Source organism: Salmo salar, chromosome 01 (assembly GCF_965601325.2).
Source record: "Salmo salar chromosome 01, fSalSal1, whole genome shotgun sequence".
NCBI lineage: Eukaryota > Metazoa > Chordata > Actinopteri > Salmoniformes > Salmonidae > Salmo > Salmo salar.
Genome location: NC_138291.1, coordinates 155,709,818 through 155,737,462, shown reverse-complemented (window position 1 = coordinate 155,737,462; position 27,645 = coordinate 155,709,818). Strand labels below are relative to the sequence as shown.

The 27,645-nt window shown below is 43.4% G+C and overlaps 1 protein-coding gene across 2 annotated transcripts in view; it reads right to left on the bottom strand.

The window, feature by feature from the left end:
* Positions 1-27,645, bottom strand: part of LOC106566361 (splicing factor SWAP) — a 130,557-nt gene that overhangs the window by 50,697 nt on the left and 52,215 nt on the right. For both annotated transcript variants that reach the window (XM_082955394.1, XM_082955395.1), the window contains exons 11-12: positions 15,707-15,812; positions 15,011-15,250 (exon numbers count right to left, since the gene is read on the bottom strand). In XM_082955394.1, coding sequence (XP_082811520.1) covers positions 15,011-15,250; positions 15,707-15,812 — 346 coding nt within the window. The remainder of the gene's footprint in view (positions 1-15,010; positions 15,251-15,706; positions 15,813-27,645) is intronic.

Here is a 27,645-nt window from a genome sequence, read left to right as displayed (position 1 = left end):
TATAAGGTCCCACAGTTGACAGAGCATGTCAGAGCAAAAACCAAGCCATGAGATCGGAGGAATTGTCCGTCGAGCTCGATTAATCCAAGATGGCGTAGCAGTCGGACGAGCGTTTGTCTTGTCCCATGTAAATAGCCGGTTTCGTCTTTTTCTTTCGTATATATTTTTGATCTCACTTTCCACCTACGATCTAAATATACTTTCCTGCAACCCACCTCACCCAATGTGGTACGGATCTGCTATTTTTATACGTTATAACTGGAACTTCCATCAGAGCTACCTAACTACTAGCTAGTAGTAACTGTAAGCCACAGCTAGCAGTCTTCACCTTTAGCTTGGACACCAGCCAGCTTTAGCTCTGTCAATACTTGCCAGTCACAACAGCGCGATATCAACCCAGAGCATATCAGACTGCTTTTCTCCACAACATTACCGGATTCCCGCCGCAAGCTCTGGGCCATTACACCGGATCATCGCAGCTATCTGCAACCGAGTAGCTACTGCTGGCTAATGCCTCTGTCCCGAAGCAAGCACCAGTTAGCCTTGAGCTAGCCTCGAGCTAGGCCCATCTCCCGGCTAGCCGAAGAGGTATACCTGCTAATTCATGGGCTACAATACCTCTTTTGCCAATTGGCCTGGACCCTTTATTGCCGAAATGGAGCCCTGCCAATCCATCACGACTGGTCTGCCGACGTAATCGTCCAATGTGGTTTCAACAGGCTTTTCCATTGCGATGTCGTGAAGACCCATCTGCTATCCCCGGCCGCTAGCTTCTGAACGCAGTGCATCCCGCTCGCCTAGCATAGTATCGACTACTGAACGGCTCCCTGACTCACCTATTGCTGCTCATTGGACCCTATGATCACTCGGCTACACATGCCTCTCTCTAATGTCAATATGCCTTGTCTTCTGCTGTTTCGGTTAATTATTATAGAATTATTTCACTGCAGAGCCCCTAGACCAGCTCAACATGCCTTAGATAGCTCTTTTGTCACACACCCCACACATGGGGAGACCTCACCTGGCTTAACTGGTGTCTCCAGAGATGCAAGCTCTCTCATCGTCACTCAATGCCTAGGTCTACCCCCACTGTACTCACATCCTACCATACCCTTGTCTGTACATTAATCCCTGAATATATTCTACCCCGCCCAGAAATCTGCTCCTTTTATTCTCTGTTCCCAACGCACTAGACGACCAGTTCTTATAGCCTTCAGCCGTACCCTATTCCTCCTCTGGTGATGTAGAGGTTAACCCAGGCCCTGTAGCTCCCAGCTTTACGCCTATTCCCCAGGCGCTCTCATTTGTTACCTTCTGTTCCCGTAAAACCCTTGGTTTCATGCATGTTAACATCAGACGCCTCCTCCCTAAATTTGCTTTATTCACTGCTTTAACACACTCCACCAACCCTGATGTCCTCGCCGTGTCTGAATCCTGGCTTAGGAAGGCCACCAAAAATTCTGAAATTTCCATCCACAACTCTAATATTTTACGTCAAGATGGAGTTGCAATCTACTGCAGAGAGAGCCTGCAGAGTTCTGTCATACTATCCAGGTCTGTGCCCAAACAGTTCGAGCATCGACTTTTAAAAATCCACTTTTCCAGAAATAAGTCTCACTGTTGCCGCTTGTTAAAGACCCCCTCAGCACCCAGCTGTGCCCTGGACACCATATGTGAATTGATTGCCCCCCATCTATCTTCGTACTGTTAGGTGACGTAAACTGGGATATGCTTAGCACCCTGGCCATCTTACAATCTAAGCTAGATGCCCTCAATCTTACACAAATTGTCAAGGAACCTACCAGGTACAACCATAAATCCGTAAACATGGGCACCCTCATAGATATGATCCTGACCAACTTGCCCTCTAAATACACCTCTGCTGTCTTCAACTAGGATCTCAGCGATCACTGCCTCATTGCCTTCGTCTGTAATGGGCCCGCGGTCAAACGACCACCCCTTATCCCTGTCAAATGCTCCCTAAAACACTTCAGCGAGCAGGTCTTTCTAATCGACCTTGCTGGAAGTATATTGACCTCATCCCATCAGTAGAGGATGCCTGGTTGTTCTTTAAAAGTGCTTTCCTCATCATCTTAAATAAGCATGCCCCATTCAAAAAATGTTGAACTAAGAACAGATATAGCCCTTGGTTCACTCTAGAGTTGACTGCCCTTGACCAGCACAAAAACATCATGTGGCATACTGCATTAGCATCGAATAGCCCCCTCGATATTTTGTATTTATTTAACCAGGTAGGCAAGTTGAGAACAAGTTCTCATTTACAATTGCGACCTGGCCAAGATAAAGCAAAGCAGTTCGACAACACAGAGTTACACATGGAGTAAAACAAACATACAGTCAATAATACAGTAGAAAAAATAAGTCTATATACAATGTGAGCAAATGAGGTGAGATAAGGGAGGTAAAGGCAAAAAGGCCATAGTGGCAAAGTAAATACAATATAGCAAGTAAAACACTGGAATGGTAGATTTGTAGTAGAAGAAAGTGCAAAGTACAAATATAAATAATGGGGTGCAAAGGAGCAAAATATATAAATATGATAGATATGCAACTTTTCAGGGAAGTCAGGAACCAAAATACACAGTCAGTTAGGAAAGCTAAGGCTAGCTGTTTCAAACAGAAATTTGCATCCTGTAGCACTAATTCCAAAGAGTTTTGGGACACCGTAAAGTCCATGGAGAATAAAAGCACCTCCGATAAATCTACAATAATCGATTATTTCAATAAGCATTTTTCTACGGCTGGCCATGCTTCCACCTGGCTACCCCTACCCTGGCCAACAGCACTGCACCCCTTCGCTTCTCCTTCACCAAAATCCAGATAGCTGATGTTCTGAAAGAGCTGCAAAATCTGGACCCCTACAAATCAGCTGGGTTAGACAATCTGGACCCTCTCTAAAATTATTTGCAGAAATTGTTGCAATCCCTAAAGATCGGAAAGCTGCCGCGGTCATCCCCCTCTTCAAAGGGGGAGAAACTCTAGACCCAAACTGTTATAGACCTATATCCATCCTGCCCTGCCATTCTAAAGTCTTCGAAAGCCAAGTTAACAAACAGATCACCAACCATTTCGAAACCCACCGTACCTTCTCCACTATGCAATCTGGTTTCCGAGATGGTCATGGGTGCACCTCAGCCATGCTCAAGGTCCCAAAGAATATCATAACCACCATTGATAAAAGAAAGTCCTGTGCAGCCCTTTCCATCGACCTGGCCAAGGCTTTCGACTCCATCAATCACCACATTCTTATCGGCAGACTCAATAGCCTTGGTTTCTCAAATTACTGCCTTGCCTGGTTCACCAACTACTTCTCAGACAGAGTTCAGTGTGTCAAATCTGAGGGCCTGTTGTCCGGACCTCTGGCAGTCTCTATGGGGGTGCCACAGGGTTCAATTCTCGGGCCGACTCTTTTCTCTGTATACATCAATGATGTCACTCTTGCTGCTGGTGATTCTTTGATCCACCTCTATGCAGACGACACCATTCTGTATACATCTGGCCCTTCCTTGGACACTTAACAAAACTCCAAACGAGCTTCAATGCCATACAACACTCCTTCCGTGGCCTCCAACTGCTAGTAAAACTAAATGCATCCTCTTCAACCGATTGCTGCCAGAACCCGCCCGCCCGACTAGCATCACTACTCTGAACGGTTCTGACTTAGAATATGTGGACATATGCTGCATGCTGTTTCCATTGATGATCCTTGAGATGTTTCTACAACTTGACTGTTAAATTCAATTGATTGGACATGATTTGGAAAGGCACACAACTGTCTAGATAAGGTCCCACAGTTGACAGTGCAAGTCAGAGCAAAAAACCAAGCCACATGGTCGAAGGAATTGTCCGTAGAGAGAGTGCCGAGACAGGATTGTGTTGAGGCACAGATCTGGGGAAGGGTACCAAAACATTTCTGCAACATTGAAGGTCCCCAAAAACACAGTGGCCTCCATCATTATTAAATGGAAGAAGTTTGGAACCACCAAGACTCTTCCTAGTGCTGACCCGATGGTCACTCTGACATAACTCCAGATTTCCTCTGTGGAGATGGGAGAACCTTCCAGAAGGACAACCAATCAGGCCTTTATGGTAGAGTGGCCAGACGGAAGCCACTCCTCAGTAAAAGGAACATGACAACCTGCTTGGAGTTTGCCAAAAGGCACCTAAAGACTCTCAGACCATGAGAAACAAGATTCTCTGGTCTGATAAACCAAGATTGAACTCTTTGGCCTGAATGCCAAGCGTCATGTCTGGAAGAAACCTGGCACCGTCCCTATGGTGAAGCATGGTGGTGGAAGCATCATGCTGTGGGGATGTTTTTCAGCGGCAGGGACTGGGAGACTAGTCAGGATCGAGGGAAAGATTAACAGAGAAAAGAGATCCTTGATGAAAACCTGCTCCAGAGCGCTCAGGACCTCAGACTGGGGCGAAGGTTCACCTTCCAACAGGACAACAACCCTAAGCACACAGCCAAGACAATGCAGGAGTGGCCTCGGGACAAGTCTCTGAATGTCCTTGACTGGCCCAGCCAGAGCCCGGACTTGAAACCCATCTCTGGAGAGACCTGAAAATACCTGTGCAGTGATGCTCCCCATACAAACCTGATAGAGCTTGAGAGGATCTGCAGAGAAGAATGGGAGAAACTCCCCAAATACAGGTGTGCCAAGCTTGTAGCGTCATACCCAAGGAGACTTGAGGCTGTAATCACTGTCAAAGGTGCTTCAACAAAGTACTGAGTAAAGGGTCTGAATACTTACCGTAATTTCCAGACTATTAAGCGCACCTGAATATAAGCCGCACCCACTGAATTTAAAAAAATATATTATTTTGAACATGTCTATAAGCTGCAGGTGAAACAAATGAACTTTACACAGGCTTCAATGAAACATGGCTTGTAACAAAAATAAATAGGCTTTAACGAAACACGGCTTGTAAAAAAAAAAAAATAATTGCAGTAAGCTTTAGTTGTCTTTTTGCACTGAGTCAATTCCTCACGGTGCTGTTTCCAACGTCTTATCATCAACTCATTAAGACCAAGCTCCCGTGCAGCAGCTCTATTTCCTTTTCCAACAGCCAGATCAATCGCCTTCAACTTGAAAGCTGCATCATATGTATTTCTCCGTGTCTTTGCCATGATGAGGGTGACAAAATGACTACCGTAATCAGAATGATGGGAAGTTTGAGAGTGCTCGATTTAATCTAAACAGTAAACAAAAAAGTTGTTTGACCGTAACCTGTTCGGCAATTTCATCGGTCTAATGAAAGCGTCATGCTGCCAAAAAACTGAGCAAGTCACAGAATGTTTTTTTGGAGAGAAAAAAATTGAAAGCGGGAAAAATCCATATATCCATTTATTAAAATCCATATATTAGCCGCGTCATTGTTTAAGCCGCGGGGTTCAAAGCGTGGGAAAAAAGTTGCGGCTTATAGTCCGGAATTTACGGTATGTAAAATGTGATATTTATGTTTTTTATTTTAAATACATTTGGGTAACAAAAACACACACAAAAAAAAAGTTTTTTGCTTTGTCATTATGGGGTATTGTGTGTAGATGAGGGAAAAAAACGATTTAACACATTTTAGAATAAGGCTGTAATGTAACAAAATGTGGAAAAAGTCAAAAGGTCTGAGTACTTTCCTAAATGCACTGTAAGTTTCCCATGCCAATAAAGTCCTTTGAATTGAATTGGCAGAGAGCGAGAGCGAGGTGAGTTATAGTATATATTGACATCCTAGCTTCTGCATGGGTGGAGAGTGAGAGGGGGGTCTGATATCTGATACACCGGAATCATAGTTTCTGTTAGGAGAGAGGAAAAGGTCAGATATAGATTCATCAGAGATTCTGCTTGGATGTCGGGAGACAGAGAGAGTGGAGTATTTACTGTTAAGAGGGAGAGTCCGGGAGAGAGAAGGGGTCAGGGATGTGCTGAGAGCGAGGGATTCCCTTGTGTGTCTAGGTGTGAAAGAGAAAAGCTACTGTACTGTGAGGCTCAGCTGGAGCTTGGCTGGGGAGGAGATCGACACAGAGCAGATGAGGAGAGAAAATACGGGGGAGGAAGAGATGAGAGCAGGGGGAGAACGAGGGGCAGTGGAGGATCAAATGGAACGGGGGAGAGTGGAGGAGGGCAGACAAGAAAGCAGGGCTGGGGGCGGCAGATTAGCAAACGAAAGCGGAGGCAGTAGAGGGAGAGGAAGAGAGTGATGAAGACGCAGGCAGAGGAAGGGAGACAGAGTGGTTTAGGTACATATTGTAGACATTAACACCGCAATGAAGTAAGGGGCATAGGATGGGAAGGGATAAGACACTGTTTGAGAAAGAGTAGACAAATGTATTGAAGTGTATGGTCACATTTCAGCTCACCATTCCCAGACCCTCACCTCCAAGGTAAAGTTTGTGGATATATAGGCTATAGTGGAGGGCAGATGTAGTGTGAATGGCACTTTAGTGTTTAACAGGGAAATAAGCTATTATGGTCTAGTGCCATCATCTGCAAATAGTGTCTGATTACATTCCTCTCTGTAGACACAGCTCAACCTAACTGTTCAATGACGGAGAGACGACAAGGAGAGAATGGGGAGAAATAGATGAGACAGGAACAAATGATGACTATATTAACGTGGACCCTGGGCATCGACTGCAGCGAGGGGTTAAATTGCCCAGCCTGACAATACAATAGCTCAATTTACTGTCTGTCTGTGATCATCCTCTGCAATCTTCCCTAGTCTGTTCATCGAAAACGCACAGGGAGAGCTAGAAAACAAGTCATTATATTACACAACCATAGGGGGTGAATACGGACTTCTTTCTATAAATAGGCTGGCCGCGAATCATAGGTGAATCATTTGAGGCTTAGTGTGAACACATCAGGAACAGAACTAACATTACTGCACCAACAAATGTGACAGAGACCTTACATATACTATACCACTCTATGGTAGACTCCCACTCACTTAATACGGAGAGAGTGAAGAGAGAGATGCGCATCGCTATAACACTGTATATACAGACATAATGACATTTTAAAAGTCTATTCTTTTGGAACTTGTGTGAGTAATATTTAATGTTAACTTTTTTTCATTTCACTTTTGTTTATCCATTTCACTTGCTTTGGTAATGTAAACATATTTCCCATGCCAATAAAGCCCCTTGAATTGAATTGAGAGAGACAGAGAGAGAGCAAGCAACTTAGAAAGAGTATACATTGAAAGATGGAGGAGAAACAAGAAGTGAGATGGATGGAGTGAGTGAAAGACTGAGAAGACAGTGACGAAGAGAAACATAAAAAAAGAAAAGAGGAGCGAGACAGACAGGCAGGGAGACAGACAGACAGAGCTGTTCAGTCTGTGTGTGTGAGAGACGCCCCAATCAGTGGGGTCCTTTGGCCACTTAAGTGCTTTAGCAATCAAATCACTGGCTCTGCTTTAAAATAAATACATTTTGGTTTCAGTCTGAGCCTGCCATCAGTAAAACTATTCATGCTATTGTTTACAACACTACTAAGGGAGGATGATGGAACAAATTATTATTTTTGTTGTAAATGTTACTTCAGAACGGCATAAGTAACAAAGGACCTAATGGCAGATTAGACAGACAGCATACGCACACGTCAATGCACGACCACACACACTCTTTAGTAATGAGAGCTGCCACTGGTCTCACTCAATAACAGCACAGGCTTAGGGCTTTCAGTAAAGAACAATTGAGGTGGTCTGTCTGAATCATTGGTCATGATACAGAGTGTGTGCTGACACACCCAATGCTGTCTGCTAAATGGACCCACACACACATAAGACACACAGGGATTGTCTACTGTTTGTTGAATCCCACCATCGGTAATCACAGGCTGCCTGTGTGATCGTTTTACAATCCATCAAATCAAATCAAATGTTAATGGTCGCAGATGTTATTGTGAGTGGAGCGAAATGCTTATGCTTCGAGATCCGACAGTGCAGAATTATCTAACAGGTAATATGTAACAATTCCACAACAAAACCTAATACACACAATCTAGTAAAGGAATGTGATGAGAATATATACAGTTGAAGTCGTAAGTTTACATACACTTAGGTTGTAGTCATTTAAAACTTAATTAAAACTTGTTTTTCAACCACTCCACAAATGTCTTGTTAACAAACTATAGTTTTGGCAAGTCGGTTAGGACATCTACTTTGTGCATGACACAAGTAATTTTTCCAACAATTGTTTACAGACAGATTATTTCACTTATAATTCACTGTATCACAATTCCAGTGGGTCAGAAGTTTACATATACTAAGTTGACTGTGCTTCTAAACAGCTTGGAAAATTCCAGAAAATGATGTCATCGAGTCAATTGGAGGTGTACCTGTGGATGTATTTCAAGGCCTACCTTCAAACTCAGTGCCTCTTTGCTTGACATCATGGGAAAATCAAAAGAAATCAGCCAAGACCTCAGAAAGAAAATTGTAGACCTCCACAAGTCTGGTACACCCTGGGGAGCAATTTCCAAACGCCTGAAGGTACCACGTTCATCTGTACAAACAATAGTACGCAAGTATAAACCCCGTGGGACCAAGCAGCCATCATACCGCTCAGGAAGGAGACGTGTTCTGTCTCCTAGAGATTAACGTACTTTGGTGCAAAAAGTGCAAGTCAATCCCAGAACAACAGCAAAGGACCTTGTGAAGATGCTGGAGGAAACAGTTACAAAAGTATCTATATCCACATTAAAACGAGTCCTATATCGACATAACCTGAAAGGCCGCTTAGCAAGGAAGAAGCCACTGCTCCAGAACCGCCATATAAAAGCCAAACTACAAACTACGGCTACAAACTACACATGGGGACAAAGATCGTACCTTTTGGAGAAATGTCCTCTGGTCTGACGTTTGGCCATAATGACCATCGTTATGTTAGGAGGAAAAAGGGGGAGGCTTGCAAGCTACAGAACACCATCCCAACTGTGAAGAACAGGGGTGGCAGCATCATGTTGTGGGGGTGCTTTGCTGCAGGAAGGACTGGTGCACTTCACAAAATAGATGGCATCATGAGAAAGGAAAATTATGTGGATATATTGAAGCAACATCTCAAGACATCAGTCAGGAAGTTAAAGCTTGGTCACAAATGGGTCTTCCAAAGGGACAATGGTCCCAAGCAAACTTCCAAAGTTGTGGCAAAATTGCTTAAGGACAACAAAGTCAAGGTATTGGAGTGGCCATCACAAAGCCCTGACCTCAATCCTATAGAAAATGTGTGGGCAGATCTTAAAAAGCGTGTGCGAGCAAGGAGGCCTACAAACCAGACTCAGTTACACCAGCTCTGTCAGAAGGAATGGGCCAAAATTCACCCATCTTATTGTGGGAAGCTTGTGGAAGGCTACCCGAAAAGTTTGACCCAAGTAAAACAATTTAAAGGCAATGCTACCAAATATTAATTGAGTGTATGTCAACTTCTGACCCACTGGGAATGTGATGAAAGAAATAAAAGCTGAAATAAATAACTCTACTATTATTCTGCCATTTCACATTCCAAAATAAAGTGGTGATCCTAACTGACCTAAGACAGGGAATTTTTACTAGGATTAAATGTCAGGAACTGTGAAAAACTGAGATTAAATGTATATGGCTAAGGTGTATGTAAATTTCCGACATCAACTGTAAGTATAAAATATATGGATGAGCAGTGACAGAGCGGCTAAGAATAGATAGTGAAGGATACAGTATATCCATATGAGATGAGTAATGCGAGATATGTAAACATTCTAAGTGGCATTATTAAAGTGACTAGTGTTCCATTTATTAAAAAGTGGCCAATGACATCAAGTCTGTATGTAGGCAGCCTCCTCTCTGTGCTAGTGGTGGCTGTTTAACAGTCTGATGGCCTTGAGATAGAAGCTGTTTTTCAAATCTCTCTGTCCCAGCTCTGATGCACCTGTACTGACCTCGCCTTCCGGATGGAAGCAGGGTGAACAGGTAGTGGCTCGGGTGGTTGTCGTCCTTGATGATCCATTATTACAGATTAGGTTTCCCGTCTGTGATTAATACCCCCTTTAATCTAACTGAGTGACAGCATCCCTGTCACACAGCAATTCATTTCACTTGCCAGGCCCTTTCTTTACCCTGCGTCTCCTCTGACTGAGATAATCACACAGATGTTCCATTCCTATTGACCCCTAGGGCTGGGTGTGTGTGTTGTCAGACTGAACCAGCACCTAAAACGACCGTAATTTCCAGACTATTAAGCGCACCTGAATATAAGCCGCACCCACTTTTTTTTATTAACATAAATAAGCCGCACATGTCTATAAGCTGCAGGTGCCTACCGCTACATTGAAACAAATTAACTTTACACAGGCTTTAACGAAACACGGCTTGTAACAAAAATAAATAGGCTTTAACGAAACACGGCTTGTAACAAAAATAAATAGGTTTTAACGAAACACGGCTTGTAACAAAAAATAAAAAATTGGCAGTAAGCTTTAGTTATATTTTTGCACTGAGTCAATTCCTCACGCTGCTGTTTCCAACATCTTATCATCGACTCATTAAGACCAAGCTCCCGTGTAGCAGCTCTATTTCCTTTTCCAACAGCCAGATCAATCGCCTTCAACTTGAAAGCTGCATCGTATGCATTTCTCCGTGTCTTTGCCATGATGAGGGTGACAAAATTACTACCGTAATCAGAATGATGGGAAGTTTGAGAGCACTCGATTTAATCTAAACAGTAAACAAAAAAGTTGTTTGACCATAACCCGTTCGGCAATCTCATTGGTCTAATGAAAGCTTCATGCCGCCAAAAAACTGAGCACGTCACAGAATGTGTTTTTTTGGAGAAAAACATTTTGAAAGCGGGAAAAATCCATATATTAGCCGCGTCATTGTTTAAGCCGCGAGGTTCAAAGCTGGGAAAAAAGTTGCGGCTTATAGTCCGGAATTTACGGTAGGCCTAAATACAATAACAGGTGTGCCAAGCTTGTAGCGTCATACCCAAGGAGTCGAGGCTATAATCGCCGCCAAAGGTGCTTCAACAAAGTACTGAGTAAAGCGTCTGAACACTTAAAAAAAAAAATAATAAAAAAATGTACCCCCCAAAAAATACGTTTTTGCTTTGTCATTATGGGGTAATTGTGTGTAGATTGATGAGACAAAAAAATGATTTAATCAATTTTAGAGAAAGGCAGTAAGGTAACAAAATGTAGAAAAAGGGGTCTATATACTTTCCGAACGCACTTTATATTTCCATTATGGGCTAAGCCATGGTGAGAAATACGACTGTGGTTAACTGTTTCCAATTTGTTCCTACGCCCTTCCTGGAAGCTCGCTCTCTCTCTCTCCCTCCCTCCCTCCCTCCCACGGCTCGTCTGACCTCCAGCAAAAAGGCAAAGTGTGCATGTGTATTTGATAGAGCGATGTCTTTCCAAGTCCGCCCGCTGCCCTCCCAGCGAGCAGAGCCATATTACCAGAGAAAGATAGAGAGAGAAAGAGAGGGAGAGAGCGAGAGAGAGAGAAAGAGAGACCAGTAATGACATTCAGAGCCTGAGGTGGGTGAGGACGGTGAGGTGATTGAGCTAGCTGACCTGCTGATCATCAGAGGACGGGGCCCTCTCTACGTCATTTAACATATCAGGTGCATGAATAGAGAAGCAAAGTGAAGTGAAGAGGAAATTCAGCAGCTCTTGGAGGACAGTGGAAGTTGTTAAAAATGCAGTAGCCTTCGGAACGTGTTGGTTTTAACAAGCATTTTTATCAACTTCCACTGTCCTCAAAGAGTTGCTGGACTTCTTCCCTACTGAGACAGCAAGCCAGCACACAGACAGGCTGACTAGTACAGGCCATTCACACGTCAGTCTTTGTTCCCTTTATATTTATCATTCAGGTGCACAAACTACAGTATGACACTTCAGTTGACCAACTTTTATAATATAAAACAATATACACTGAGTATACAAACCATTAGGAACACCTGCTCCTTCCATGACAGACTCACCAGGTGAAAACTATGATCCCTTATTGATTTCACCTGTTAAATCCACTTCAATCAGTGTAGATGAAGGGGACAGGTTAAAGAAGGATTTTTAAGCTTGAGACATGGATTGGTGTATTTGTGCCATTCAGAGGGTGAATGGGCAAGACAAAAGATTTAAGTGCCTTTGAACAGGGTATGGCAGTACGTTTACGTTTTAGTCATTTAGCAGACGCTCTTATCCAGAGCGATTAACAGGATTGAATGCATACATTTCATAATCTTTTTTTTTTCTGTGCTGGCCCCCCGTGGGAATCGAACCCACAACCCTGGCGTTGCAAACACCATGCTCTACCAACTGAGCTACAGGGAAGGCTATAGTAGGTGCCAGGTGTACCGGTTTGAGTGTGTCAAGAACTGCAATGTTGCTGGGTTTTTCATGCTCAACAGTGTACCGAGTGTATCAAGAATGGTCCACCACCCAAAGAACATCCAGCCAACTTGACACAACTGTTGGAAGCATTGGAGTCAACATGGGCCAGCAACGTATTCGACACCTTATAGAGCCCATGCCCTGACAAATTAAGGCTGTTCTGAGGGAAAAAGAGGGTGCAACTCAATATTAGGAAGGTGTTCCTGATGTGTTGTACACTCATACCCTGACTACAACGCTCGCGTCGCGTGTGTTGAAAAACACATTTAGAAATCTATATTATTCAATTATTGTACCCACACTGCTCGCGTGCGCCAACGAGCGTCTGCATTGCCAAGGGCTAAAATAGAAGTCAGTTCTATTTGTGACGCAGATTGCGCTGCAAGTCCTGCCTCTCCCATCTCCTCATTGGTTTATAGAAGCAGGTACCCACGTGCCATCTCCTCATTGGTTATACCCACGTGGGTGACTGAAAGACGAACGAGGTCGGTGGCAGTAATGCACCTAATTTATGATCGCAATATAAAGTCCAGAGAAGAAAAAGCCTGGAAAGAGGAGAGATGACTAGAAATGATTCGGTTGACCGTTTTATGTGTGGATTAATTGTCGGAGTAGAGGACCTTGTGCATTTCAGGTAAAATAACAACTCAATGTTTATATCCCAGAACAAATTAGCTAGCAACAGCAAGCTAGCTAAATAGGACAAATTAGCTAGCAAGTGCAAACTAGCTAGCTAAATTACCATAAATGTTTAATGCTTTTCGACCTGTCCCCAAATTAATGTAATTGGTTCAGAGTTTGTTTTGATATTTTAACCTGCGTGTCGTGATCGCGTTTGGTGTGGGGGGACAAAATTAATTTATGCACGATGGCGCACGCGCGCACCCAGTTTGGGTTCCGTGTTAGTGTATGCCATTTACATGTTTTTATTGAAAGTGACATCCAGTAGTGGTTTTATACATAATTTTTGGGTATTGAACAGCTCCAGGGTTGACTAAACCCACAACTCAGATGTTGCAAGTTGCATTCTCTACAAACTGAGCCACACAGGGCAATTGAGGAGTATTCTCAAAAAGCTTTTAGGTAAAGTAAAATAAGACGTTCCTTAACCTGTTGGGGGTAGGGGGCAGTATTGACACGGCCGGATAAAAAACGTACCCAACTGACTCTGGTTACTACTCCTGCCCAGTAACTAGAATATGCATATAATTATTGGCTTTGGATAGAAAATACCCTAAAGTTTCTAAAACTGTTTGAATGGTGTCTGTGAGTATAACAGAACTCATATGGCAGGCAAAAACCTGAGAAGATTCTGTACAGGAAGTGGCCTGTCTGACAAGTTGTTGTTCATCTTGGCTCTTTTTATTGAAGACTGAGGATCTTTGCTGTAACGTGACACTTCCTACGGCTCCCATAGGCTCTCAGAGCCCGGGAAAAAGCTGAATGATATCGAGGCAGCCCCAGGCTGAAACACATTTACGCTTTTGGCAAGTGGCCGATCAGAGGACAATGGGCTTAGGCGTGTGCCCGAGTCGACCCCGTGCTTTATTTTCTTTCGTCTGTTTACCTAAATGCAGATTCCCGGTCGGAATATTATCGCTTTTTTACGAGAAAAAAGGCATAAAAATTGATTTCAAACAGCGGTTGACATGCTTCGAAGTACGGTAATGGAATATTTAGAATTTTTTTGTCACGAAATGCGCCATGCTCGTCACCCTTCTTTACCCTTTCGGATAGTGTCTTGAACGCACGAACAAAACGCCGCTGTTTGGATATAACGATGGATTATTTGGGACCAAACCAACATTTGTTATTGAAGTAGAAGTCCTGGGAGTGCATTCTGACGAAGAACACCAAAGGTAATAACATTTTTCTTATAGTAAATCTGACTTTGGTGAGTGCTAAACTTGCTGGGTGTCTAAATAGCTAGCCCTGTGATGCCGGGCTATCTACTGAGAATATTGCAAAATGTGCTTTCACCGAAAAGCTATTTTAAAATCGGACATATCGAGTGCATAGAGGAGTTCTGTATCTATAATTCTTAAAATAATTGTTATGCTTTTTGTGAACGTTTATCGTGAGTAATTTAGTACATTTTTAGTAAATTCACCGGAAGTTTGCTAGTATGCTAGTTCTGAACGTCACATGCTAATGTAAAAAGCTGTTTTTTGATATAAATATGAACTTGATTGAACAAAACATGCATGTATTGTATAACATAATGTCCTAGGTGTGTCATCTGATGAAGATCATCAAAGGTTAGTGCTGCATTTAGCTGTCTTCTGGGTTTTTGTGACATTATATGCTAGCTTGAAAAATGGGTGTCTGATTATTTCTGGCTGGGTACTCTGCTGACATAATCTAATGTTTTGCTTTCGTTGTAAAGCCTTTTTGAAATCGGACAGTGTGGTTAGATTAACGAGAGTCTTGTCTTAAAAATGGTGTAAAATAGTCATATGTTTGAGAAATTGAAGTAATAGCATTTCTAAGGTATTTGAATAACGCGCCACAGGATTCCACTGGCTGTTACGTAGGTGGGACGATTTCGTCCCGCCGGCCCTAGAGAAGTTAATATGTAAAGTGCAGCCACATTGGGACATTAAATAGCTAGCTACCTTGTTTAGCCTCCAGCTCCTCCAGGGTGAGAGTGGGTCTCTTCTCCTCGGGGGCGGGGGGTGCAGGGACCTCTCTGACCACCATCTCCGCCCCGTCTAGGAGGGCCTGCAGTCCCTCCTCCCCCAGCAACTTGTCCAGGTCATCGTCCGAGTCGTCGTCCAGCCGCACACGGTTCTTCTCCAGCAGCAGCATGTCAATTTCTTTGGCTTTGATGGCAAAACAGATCGGCGCAAAGGACGCTGGGAAGGAAGGCAGAGATGAAAGAGAGAAGAGGCGGCGTTTGATTAAAGCGAGCTGTCATTTGAGATGAAAATGTGTTAGAGGTAACAGTCACTCCTTTTACCATATACCATTAACCTTCCTCAGGCAGACAGAGTGAGTATCTACAGCTGGGGGTTTAATGTCATTACCATGGGCCAGACATGAGCCTCAGTCAACCAGACCGCTTTATGAACAGCCTGTAGCCACTTAATCATGACTGCCATTTACTAGCTGATAGCTCCAAATTAAGCCACACACACACACACACAACCAACCAACCAGCCAACCTCACACGCACGCTTGCCACCCCCACACGCACACACAAACTGTGCCTCCTTGTGTATGTTGCGTGTACTTATGTATATATGTGTGAGTGTTGCGGGTGTGTGTATGCGCACATGTGAATCTGTGTCCACGTCTTCATCACGCCTTACCTTTAAGTAGCTTGCCCTCCATCAATTTGTCAGAGGGACAGTTACCCACGCTGCCGCCATCAGTCTCCCCCTCTGCTGGGCCCACTCTGTCTGATGGAGAGCCACACTACGGAGAGAGAGAGAGAGGAGGATAAAGACAGAAAGAGAGAGAGAGAGGTTCAGATTTCTTTCCTCAGGGCCTGGGGTGAGACATGGAGGCAGCTTGAGCCCCATCCTCTTTAACAATAGAACATTCTGCAGCACCCGGCCTCACCCTACTAGACTCGGATGATCTGGTGCTTCTGTTCCCAACCAAGGAGGGCCTACAGGAGCACCTAGATCTTCTGCACAGATTCTGTCAGACCTGGGCCCTGACAGTAAAACTCAGTAAGACAAAAATAATGGTGTTCCAAAAAAGATCCAGTTGCCAGGACCATGAATGTGCCCTAGAGCACACAAAATAACTATACCTACCTCGGCCTAAACATCAGCACCGATATGACATTTTTGGTCGATACTGATATCCGATATTTGCCTTGTCGAAAAACCTGATACCGATAACTGATATTTAACATTTTAGCGGCCTTTTAAGCATTCTAGTACAGTTAAATAGTTAACACACACACACACACATGGACGCAGCGGTCTAAGGCACTGCATCTCAGTGCAAGAGGCGTCACTACAGTCCCTGGTTCAAATCTTGGCTGTATCACATCCGGCTGTGATTGGGAGTCCCATAGGGCGGCGCACAATTGGTCCAGTGTCGTCCAGGCCGTCATTGTAAATAAGAATTTGTTCTTAACTGACTTGCCTTGTTAAATAAAAGGTCACACACACACACAAAAAAAAGTTATTTTGTTGGCATTTCCGTATGTCCCCATTACCAGTAAAACATAATCAAAACATATTTTTTTCACTTACTTGCTGTGCTGTTTCGTTGTTCAGTCATTTCATTCTCAACCAGGATTTCGATGGAACACCGTTTGGGTCTATGCGTGTCAAATAATTATATTTGACGTGTCAAATAAGCTTGTTAACCAATCAGGACCTGAATATGACTGCACGTCACATAATACTTTAACGTGTTCATTAATTTTTTACATAGTTATTACACATTGATTACACTATCACTCGCATTTCATATGTCACAACGATTCATCGATACGTATGATATGATGCTGGTAAAGTTGTCTCACACACCTACAGTGCTGGTCATAAAAAAAAGCTAGATAGCTTATGGATGCAAACAATGTTCTTCCCCAAAAACATAGCAAAATGACAATCTGTTTCAGTAGCTATAGTTTGCTAGCTAACTAAATAGCTAGGTGTCATCTAAAATAACCCTAATTTATAAGACAGTTCTTATTTGATTAATGGTGGTCGGACCCATCTATGTGAAGCTAGCCACAATAAGGATTAGCCACAATAGTGGACTTTGTGGTTAGCCTTCAAAATAAAAGTATGGCATAATTCAACTATTTGTATTAATTTGCATCACTGTCAATGACATACTTTTATTTTGAAGGTAAACCACAAATTCCACTATTGCGCCTAATCCTTATTGTGGCTAGCTTCACAACACATAACCCGGTCCGGTCGAGCGTCACTACCCAGATGAAGCTAGCTGGCTGCTTATAACGTTAGCTTTGGGCAACAGGGTTAAGTAGCTGGCTAGCTATTTATTTTAATGAACTGAAGTTCAATTTCAATAGGCGAACAACAAGTGGCAACCTCGCTAATACTTACTTACAAGGATTCCTAAATCATTGCTAAGAATAATGAAAATGACTGCAGTTTCTACTGGTCAATGTTATCAGGCTGGTTGTTTTGGTGCTAGCTAGGTACCAAGCTAAAGCTAGCTACCCCAGAAGTTGCAGCCAAACAAATGATGCTTTATTACCAACGCGGTATTGTAAACACATCATTCGTGGCCGGTGTTTGCAGACTTTTTTTGTACAGCTACTATATCTTTTTTGACACATGCAAAGACCCAAACGGCATTCCATAGTATGTATGTTGTGAAGCTAATAGCAGTGACGCTATTACTGTGTAACTCCGGTTGGGCAACATCCGAAACATAGCGCACTTGGTAGTGTGTACCGGTGCTCGATCAGTCGGCGAAAGCCAACATCACCCACGACAGAGAATGGTTGATTGTCAAGGGGAATGAAATCCATTATCTTGGCTTTAATGGATGTCTCGCTGAAATGTCCTTACTCTTTCAAATGACTGCTCGATCCACACAGCAGACATTGTGGGCTAGGTTAGGAATGCTGTGTTGCACGTGTAGCGCAACATTTTACGTGGCGTCATTAAGTTATGTACCTACATTATATAGGTATGCACGGTAGCTTTGACATCAGGCTTCAACATCGGCGTTAAACTAGACGTCGGGCCAATACTGATGTTGGCATTTTTAGCTAATATCGGCCGATTCCGATATGTTCAGCGATATATCGTGCATCCCTAATCAGCACCACATTTAACTTCCACAAAGCTATGAACAATCTGAGAAACAAGGCAAGAAGGGCCTTATAAGCCATCAAAAGGAAAATACAAGTTGATATTCGGATCTGGCTGAAAATACTTCAAATCAGTTATAGAACCCAATGCCCTTTATGGTTGTGAGGTCTGGGGTCCACTCAATACCAAGAATTCACAAAATGGGGCAAACGCCAAATTGAGAGTGCATGCAGAATTCGGGAAAAACAATCTGTGTACAACGTAAAACACCAAATAATGCATGCAGAGCAGAATTAGGATGATTCCAGCTAGTTATCAAAACCCAGAAAAGAGCAATTAAAATCTACAACCACCTAAAAAGAAGTGATTATCAAACCTTCCATAACAAAGCCCACACCTGCAGAGAGATGAATCTCAGCCAGCTGTTACAGGGACTCTGTTCACAAACAAACCCCACAAAGCTCCAGGACAGCATACAAATTTGACCCAACCAAATCATGAGAAAACAAAATGATACTTAACTTGACACATTGGAAAGAATAATAAAAGAAAGTGCACAAACTGTAATGCTAGTTGGCCCTAAACAGAGTACACAGTAGCCTTTCTATTGAGACCCACAAAGAATTTGAAAACAAACTCCCATATCTATTAGGTGAAATACCACATTGTGCCACCACAGCAGCAAGATTTGTTGACCTGTTGTCACAAGAAAAGGGCAACCAGTGAAGAACAAAGACCATTCTAAATAAAACCTATGTATCGGTTTACTTTCCATTTCATACTTCAACTATTTGCACATCGTTTCATCACTGAACACAGTCAATAATATAGCATTTGAAATGTCTATATTCTTTTAAAACTTTACTGTTAGAGTATTTCCTTTTAGTTTATTGTCTATTCCAATGCTTGGCAATGAAAACATGTTTCCCATGCCAAAGAAGCAATTTGAATTGAGATGGAGAGTTATTTTAAAGAACAAAGTGATGGGGGTTGTCCTAAGAATTAAAAATTAGAACATGCCAGATACAATACTATACCTTTTTAGAGCTCATCAATTAGTGAAGTGAAAATGATTTAGAACTTACAAGGGTGGTGCTTTTTATATTTCATCGAAATCCATTTATGTCTGTTTCTGCATTGTACTTTTAAAACGCTTTGTACTTATGACGCTTTGTGCTAGGCTAAGTGATGTCAGCATGCTATTTGCTTTGTTTGGGATTGGGTTTAAAAGTTGACAGTCAAAAATAGATGCAGGTCAGACACAGTGAGGGTTGGTTGCAGGCTGAACGGTAAGGGAAAGCCATTTCACACTACGTAGGGCCGATCACTCCTCTCCCCCACTCTGTCGGCCTGGTTCTCATTGGAATGCTCTGTCCGCTCTGTGCACCGTTTACTACGGGACACTGATGGAGGGGTTTAATCATAGCAACATACAGTGGTGGAGGGACCAGTGGACAGCCAGTTCGACATGGCCCAGTCAGAGTGGGGAGAACACATGCTTCATGTCTACTCCTCTGAATACAGTCCCTAAGCCTATACCATGCCAGCTCAGTATTTTATTAAATTTAACCTTTATTTAACTAGGCAAGTCAGTTTAGAACAAATTCTTATTTACAATGACGGCCTACCAAATGGCAAAAGGGCTCCTGAGAGGATGAGGGCTGGGATTAAAAATAAATAAAAAATATAAATATAGTACAAAACACACATCACGACAAGATAGACAACACAACACTACATAAAGAGAGACCTAAGACAACATAGCAAGGCAGCAACAACATGGCACAAACATTGGGCACAGACAACAGCACAAGGGACAGGAAGGTAGAGACAACAATACAGAGACAGAGGAGGAAAGGGACGAGCCTGAGCACCAGATCGGAGAACATGTTGTATGTTAGCGAATAGTCATCACTAGCTCGCTAGTAGGTATATGATAGGAAGAGTCTGAACTTCAGGCTAGCCGTTAAGAGACAAGAAAACAATATGTAGGCTATTTTCTCCCACATCTCCTTACATGAGGATAGACTAGACACTCATAATCCGACGTCATATTTTATGCATGATGTCATGATTGGTGGCCAATAGGTCTGACAAGGCTGCCCTTGTAGCTGACAGGCTAGGCCTCAACTACCTGGAAGAACTTTGCAGCAAGTGTCTCTGATTAATAACCATTGCCATGTTAGTGGGTGTTAACATTTAAATAAAACCCAGCCCTGAAATAAAACATAGGCTGAAAAGAATTTGCACGTCATCACGTAGGAAAAGACATGCAAGACTCACAGAAACATCCAAAGTCACACATTCTGATTTGGCACTTCAAGCCAAAATATATCATACTTTGACTGAAAACGATGATTTATTGACTTACATCATTGTGGAACATCATGGGTAGGCTTTGGCCATCGTCTCTCTGCTCGAAAAAGTGGATTTCTACTGGTGTGGGCGTTTAACGTCACTGTCTGGCAAGTCCTGATGGACTTCTGGTGCTTTCAAGGCAACTGGGAACTCAGGAAAAAAAACGAGGTCAAATCATGACGTTGGTGATGTTCAAGTCAGAGTTCTAGAAAGATACCAGAGTTTCTGACTTGGAATTCCAGTTTGGATGACCGTTCAAAACTATTTTTCCCCAGTCTGAGATTCTTTTTTTTCCAGAGTTCCCAGTTATGTTGAATGCACTGAAGTCAGAAGTCAGAGATTTCCGAGTTCCCAATTGTTTTGGACGCAGCATTCATATAGAAAATACAAAAAAAGGAAAACTTTAGTTTACTTGTCCCGATGTGATATCTTAGGCATATAACTATGTTCTATGATTTATGAATGACAAGGATATATGATATCAACTTTATTCAATCAGTTCGACACCATATATAAACTAGTCAAGCTTAATGTTCGTCAATAAACATACAGCAAACCTATGTGGCTGCATATGAAACACGCAAAATAAAGTAAATGTGCCAGAAAACAATAGGCTAAGTGGATTTCGACTCAGCGTTACCACATTATATGGGACGTGAAAATTGACTTACATAGACGAAGGAGCATCATGCCCTCTCCCTCCGTGTAAAGACATTTGACTGCAACCACAGCGTTCACAACACACACACACAGGTACCGGGAGGCGGGACAGACAGATGACTGTCAAACTAGCAATGTTTCCCTGTCGTCGCTCACTTTGTGACTGCCAAGTAACTGTCCTATCAATAGATAGCTAGCTAGAAGATGCAAACCGTTCATTCTAGCGGGAGAGGGCTCGGCTGGCTTTTTTTCTGACTTGCGAATTGTAAAAAAGAAGCCTAGTTAATTTAAATGGAAAAAGTACTCGGCTGAAAATGTGTGTCTATAGCAAGCCGACGCTAGTGGAAAACACTGCACATCGGCTACGGAGAGCGAAATCCCACAGTCGTCCGGAACAGCTGGTGCTCTCATGATTGGGCTCAGTGTTGCTTATCTCGAAATTAACATAGAAGGTATTTAGCTTGTCTGATAGGCTCGCATCGCTGGGCAGCTCGCGGCTGGGTTTCCTTTTGTAATCCATGATAGACAAAAGGGTAATAGATAAAAGGGTGAAACAAGGCTACAGCAATGACCCATGGATGTAAACTAAACAACCTCCAGTCCCCCACAAAACATATGGAGGAGGGAGCTAGAACCAGACACCATGAAGTGGAACTGTGACCAATACAATTTGATTTTATGATTCCCGGATTAAGGAGGGAATAAGCAGGAAATCCTGAATCCTCCAACCAGGATTTCTTAAAAAACAGGGAATTTATTGAAAGTTCCCAGAATGTTGCAACCCTAGATGGAATGAGATGACTGCCCAGAACAGAGTGTGATGAAAGAGTTGTCCATGTAAGTCAGTACTGACTTACCATACCTCATTAACAGGGGCCTGAGGTGAGAAAAAAAGAGATACGGGATCTGAATGCATCAAACATCATATGTCATCACACAGTGTCTAAGAGAGGTGGTGCTACTACCTCAACTAAGGAACTGGGACACAACAAAAAAAAGGAAAGAGAAAAGAGAAAAAAATAGGAAAAGGAAAGCTAAAGAAAGGAGAGAGAATTAACTGAACCACTTGTGTTCAAGGACGCGGAGGTGTTCCCCCTCGTCTTGGCCCTTCAAAGGCTCTCTCACGTACCGGCAGAGCAGAGTCACACAGATGCAGGCACAAATCAAGAACAATGTTTTTTGCCACGAGACTAACCGAGCTTTAAAGTCAGGCGGGAGAACGAATGGCTTAAGGAAGGTGATGAATTGACCTCCGTCACTGGAGGGGAGAGAGAGAGAGAGGAAGGGAGGGGGAAGAGGGGGGAGGGAGACAAGGAGCGGGCATAGTACTCACTCCTGTGGATCAGAGACTTTACAGTATGAAAGGATGCAGTAGAGGAGTAGAGTGGAGGAGAGGAGAGGAGGGAGAAGGATAGAGTCTGGAAGAGGGTAAAACAAAGCATGCCAGGCACTATTCTCTCTACTGAAAATGTCTATTCGGAGAAGCAGCTTGAAAGGACATTTCCCTTGAATTTGACAAAGCAGTAGTGGGGGAAATATCTGAAATATTGATGAATCAGGTTCTCACTACTCTCCCCACCACTGTGTCACTTTGGCCCTTTGATGGAGGCTGGAGCTGGAGGGGGGACAGGCAGGGACAGAGGCAGCCATGCAATGTGGTTGGCCCTGGGGTGGGACACCACTGCCAGAGAGAGTGGACATCCACAACCCAGCAAGGAGGCACCAAAGTCAGGCCTGCAGCCCCAGCAGCTGGTGGAGACAGGAGGGAAGGGACTGCGACAGCCAAAAGCTAACTAAGGATGACACATCATGAGTAGCCTGTAAACAAGGCCCTAAACTGCAGACACCAGTGGTGCATCATGAAAAAGATGTGTGTGTGTGTGCGCATGAGAGGAAGTGTGTCAGTGTGTTTGTACAGTATGTGTTTGTGTGTGTGGATTGTTTTTAACAGCCTTAGGTTAGCCCTAGCTTTAAAGTGAAGCTCACACACACAGCAGTAGTTGATCATGTATTCTATCTGCTCATCAAGCCAGTAGTGACACACAACCACAAAAAAAACACTACAGAACACTGCAATAAAAGTGGGTGAAAGAGCGTTTAAAATGTTTCCATCTAAAATGGGTTTCACCGTGTAGAACAAGGCTTTGAGGAAGAGCTACAAGCTACAATAAGGCTAATCTTATTCAGCAGGAACCAGCTGAAGCCCCAGAAGCCAAGCTGTCCCTGGAGAGATACTACAACAGAACTACATCGCTCTCTCACTCTAGCTAGCCCCCCAAAAAACTCCCTGCTGCCTGCATCCACCTCTGGTTCCATTATCAGGTCTTTTCTGCTGTAACTTAACTGCCTCAAAAGTGTTCATATTCCAGTGATCATTGGGAACCCTGGACCCAATCAGTCATAGAACTATGAATATTGCTCTAATTTGCAGAACGTGTAAGAGTGTGTGTTTGTGTAAGTTTAGGTTTGTGTGTGTGTGTGTGTGTGTGTGTGTGTGTGTGTGTGCGTGCGTGCGTGCGCACACACACATGTGACAAGGCAAATGTGTTTCCTTCTGGTGAAATTGTCAGAAACACAAACAACTGAGAAAACTGGGGGGATGTTTAATCTGTTTTTCACAGTGTCTCTCTTTCTTCAATCTGTTTGGACTGAAGGTGAATGTAGCAATCACGCCTAAGGTCAATTTTCTTTTAATGAACAGTCTAAAATGGGAGCTTTCATTTACAAAGTCAAAAGAGCACCTTAAAGATTGGCAGCATCTGCCAAACACTCGGGTGCTCAGGCTAGGGAGAACGGAGCAGAGCTGTGGATTTAGCATTATATTCTGACACAAGCTGCTACAGCCAACCGTTAGAATGAACATATTCTATATTCATAGTTAATACTGAGAGGAGAAAACCTATTTCATGCACCTTACAAGCAGGGTGATGTGAAGTATGCAATTGTGTAGTATCCAGACACTCGGATGCAGAACAGGGTGCATTTGGAACATTCTTGTAGTTCCCCTTGCTTTAATTCAAGCTGTAATAACATTATATTCATTTTATGAGTCACTTATACCTGGCTCATGTTGTAGAACAATTCTCTGCAACTTTTTCATAAATAACTGGAGATCTGTCTGAATGCGAGCCAATTATGAACCTGCTCTGACTTTCCTCATGAGGTTGAAGAAGTCTGGAGGCCCACAGATGCTTCCCACTGTTCATTAAGCTCCAGTCAAAAGCCCATCATTTTAGTAAAACACTGAGATAGCTGCTTCAACCCAGCAGAGGTTTGGCAGCAATCTCGACCATCAGCGCAAGCAATAGAAAAACAATATTGATGATTATAGCTTAGTGCCGACATGGCAGCAGGCGGAGTGATTACACCACCGAGGAGCGAGGATCAACAATGAGAAGAAAACAAATAACCATTAAATTGATGGGAGAAACCGCCACACAAAACTAAGGCTGGGCTACAGACAATCATCATCCCAGTTAAACGAGGTCACAGAACAAAACTAATTCATATAGTAGTGGAACTGGTGGCTGGTGCTGTCAAGACCAATCTGACAAACCACAGAGGCAGGGCCACAACAAGCCCAATCACTGGCTGATGCCTCCTTTGATTGATTTCACAGACCATTTTTTTCCCCCCAATAAATATGAAAAGCAGATTAATAATAGAAATGAAAGAGGGTGCATCCCACATAGCTGTTCCCCAAATCAACAGCAGACCTCATAGTTTATGGATAAGCTAGTTAGTCGGCCGCTTGGTTTGCAGGTGGGTGCAGCCTGCTACAGAGTACGGACTCCATACTACAAATTTCTCTCTCCCCGGACTGAGACAAGTTAATGGATTCTATTTGGCAGATGACAAATGGTTCCCCAAAGTGGGTGAAAAACTTCAAGCCTACATTTGACCTCCGCTGCTCCACTGAGGCCTTCTGACTCTGGTAACATTAAATATGTTGAGTTAAAACTACGTCAAACTATTCACTTGATCTCAAATGACCTTTCACCTTCTCAAACCTAAAGGAAACACGACACGACGCAACAATGGAAAATCACAGCAGCCTCTACAGCCGACTCTACAGCCAGCCTCTACAACTCCCAAACCGGTGCCTGTAAGACAGCGCCTGCATTTTTTTTTTGTTGCACACAATGTGTCTGATGGTAGCACTGCCGAGACCCAACGAGGAAAACAAATATAAAATGTGAGTCATCATGCTCAGTGAACTGGCAACCATGATGGGGGGGGGGGGGGGGGGGGGCATACAACAGAGCAATTTAGTTCCCTGTGCACAACTAGAGTGGTTGAACAGTAATGTTGCCCGTAGAGCTTTACAGGAATGTGACACAGGTGTTCAGCTATTCAACACCCGCTGAACCACAAGACTGCATCAAAATGGTAGCAGGTGGGTTATACAAGGTTAGGTGAGTGTGAGATTATGCTACTGGATTATACTGTAGATAAGGCACATAGGCATTGTCAGTCCAATACCAGCACAATGCGAACATTCATTCATATTTCAGATTAATTTCATACTCAAGGGCAGCAGAATGCAGTTGAATGTTGAGTGACAATGGGACACCAACTCCCTGAGTGTGAATATGCTGCCAAGTTACCCTTAGGAGGTGATGACTGAGTTACTTAGGCCTAATCATTGACAGTGAATGAGAACAGATCTGTTTCCTCTCCACCTACATCTTCCACTGCCCTCTCCCTGAACTCACACTGCCTTCCCAACCTCGGCTCAGAGAGACAACACATGAAAAGCCTGGGATAAAAGCCTGGGGTTAAATATGTGGACAAATACAAATACCTAGGTGTCTGTAAGACTGTAAACTCTCGTTCCAAACTCACATTAAGCATCTCCAATCCAAAATTACATCTAGAATCAGCTTCCTATTTCGCAACAAAGCCTCCTTCACTCATGCTGCCAAACATACCCTCGTACAACTGACAATCCTACTGATCCTTGACTTCGGAGATGTCATTTACAAAATAGTCCCCAACACTCTACTCAGCAAACTGGATGTAGTCTATCACAGTGCCATCCGTTTTGTCACCAAAGCGCCATATACTACCAAATCCAATCAAATCAAATTTTATTGGTCACATACACATGGTTAGCAGATGTTAACGCGAGTGTAGAAAAATACTTGTGCTTCTAGTTCCGACCGTGCAGTAATATCTAACAAGTAACCTAACAATTTCACAACATCTACCTTATATCTACAAGTGTAAAGGAATGAATAAGAATATGTACGTATAAATATATGGATGAGCGATGGCCGAACGGCATAGGCAAGATGCAGTAGATGGTACAGAGTACAGTATATACATATGAGATCAGTAATGTAGGGTATGTAAACATTATATAAAGTGGCATTGTTTAAAGTGACTAGTGATACATTTATTACATCCAATTTATTTTTATTAAGCAGCTAGAGATTTGAGTCAGTATGTTGGCAGCAGCCACTTAATGTTAGTGATGGCTGTTTAACACTCTGGCCTTGAGACAGAAGCTGTTTTTCAGTCTCTCGGTGTCAGCTTTGATGCACCTGTACTGACCTCGCCTTCTGGATGGTAGCGGGGTGAACAGGCAGTGGCTCGGGTGGTTGTTGTCCTTGATGATCTTTTTGGCCTTCCTGTGACATCGGGTGGTGTAGGTGTCCTGGAGGGCAGGTAGTTTGCCCCCGGTGATGCGTTGTGCAGACCTCACTACCCTCTGGACAGCCTTACGGTTGTGGGCGAAGCAGTTGCCGTACCAGGCGGTGATACAGCCCGACAGGATGCTCTCGATTGTGCATCTGTAGACGTTTGTGAGTGTTTTAGGTGACAAGCCAAATTTCTTCAGCCTCCTGAGGTTGAAGAGGCACTGTTGCACCTTTTTCACCACGCTGTCTGTGTGGGTGGACCATTTCAGTTTGTCCGTGATGTGTATGCCGAGGAACTTGAAACTTTCCACCTTCTCCACTACTGTCCCGTCGATGTGAGACCGTTCTGTCTGCCCCTTCTGCAGCGCCGTTGTTTTGGGTCACCTGCTGGGATCCGATCCATTGTCCAGGGTGGTGGACCAAACAGAGGATCCGCTTCGGGAAAGTCGTATTCCTGGTCAGGGCCAGCCAACGTGAGCATACTGCGACCTGTATGCTCTCGTTGGCTGGCCCTCACTACATATCCGTCGCCAAACCCACTGGCTCCAAGTCATCTAGAATTCTTTGCTAGGTAAAGCCCCGCCTTATCTCAGCTCACTGGTCACTATAGCAACATCCACCCATAGCACGCGCTCCAGCAGGTATATTGCACTGGTCATCCCCAAAGCCAACACTTCCTTTGGCCGCCTTTCTTTCCAGTTCTCTGCTGCCAATGACTGGAACGATTTGCAAACATCTCTGAAGCTGGGGTCTTATAGCTCCCTCTCTAACTTTAAGCATCAGCTGTCAGAGCAGCTTACCGATCACTGTACCTGTACACAGCCAATCTGTAAATAC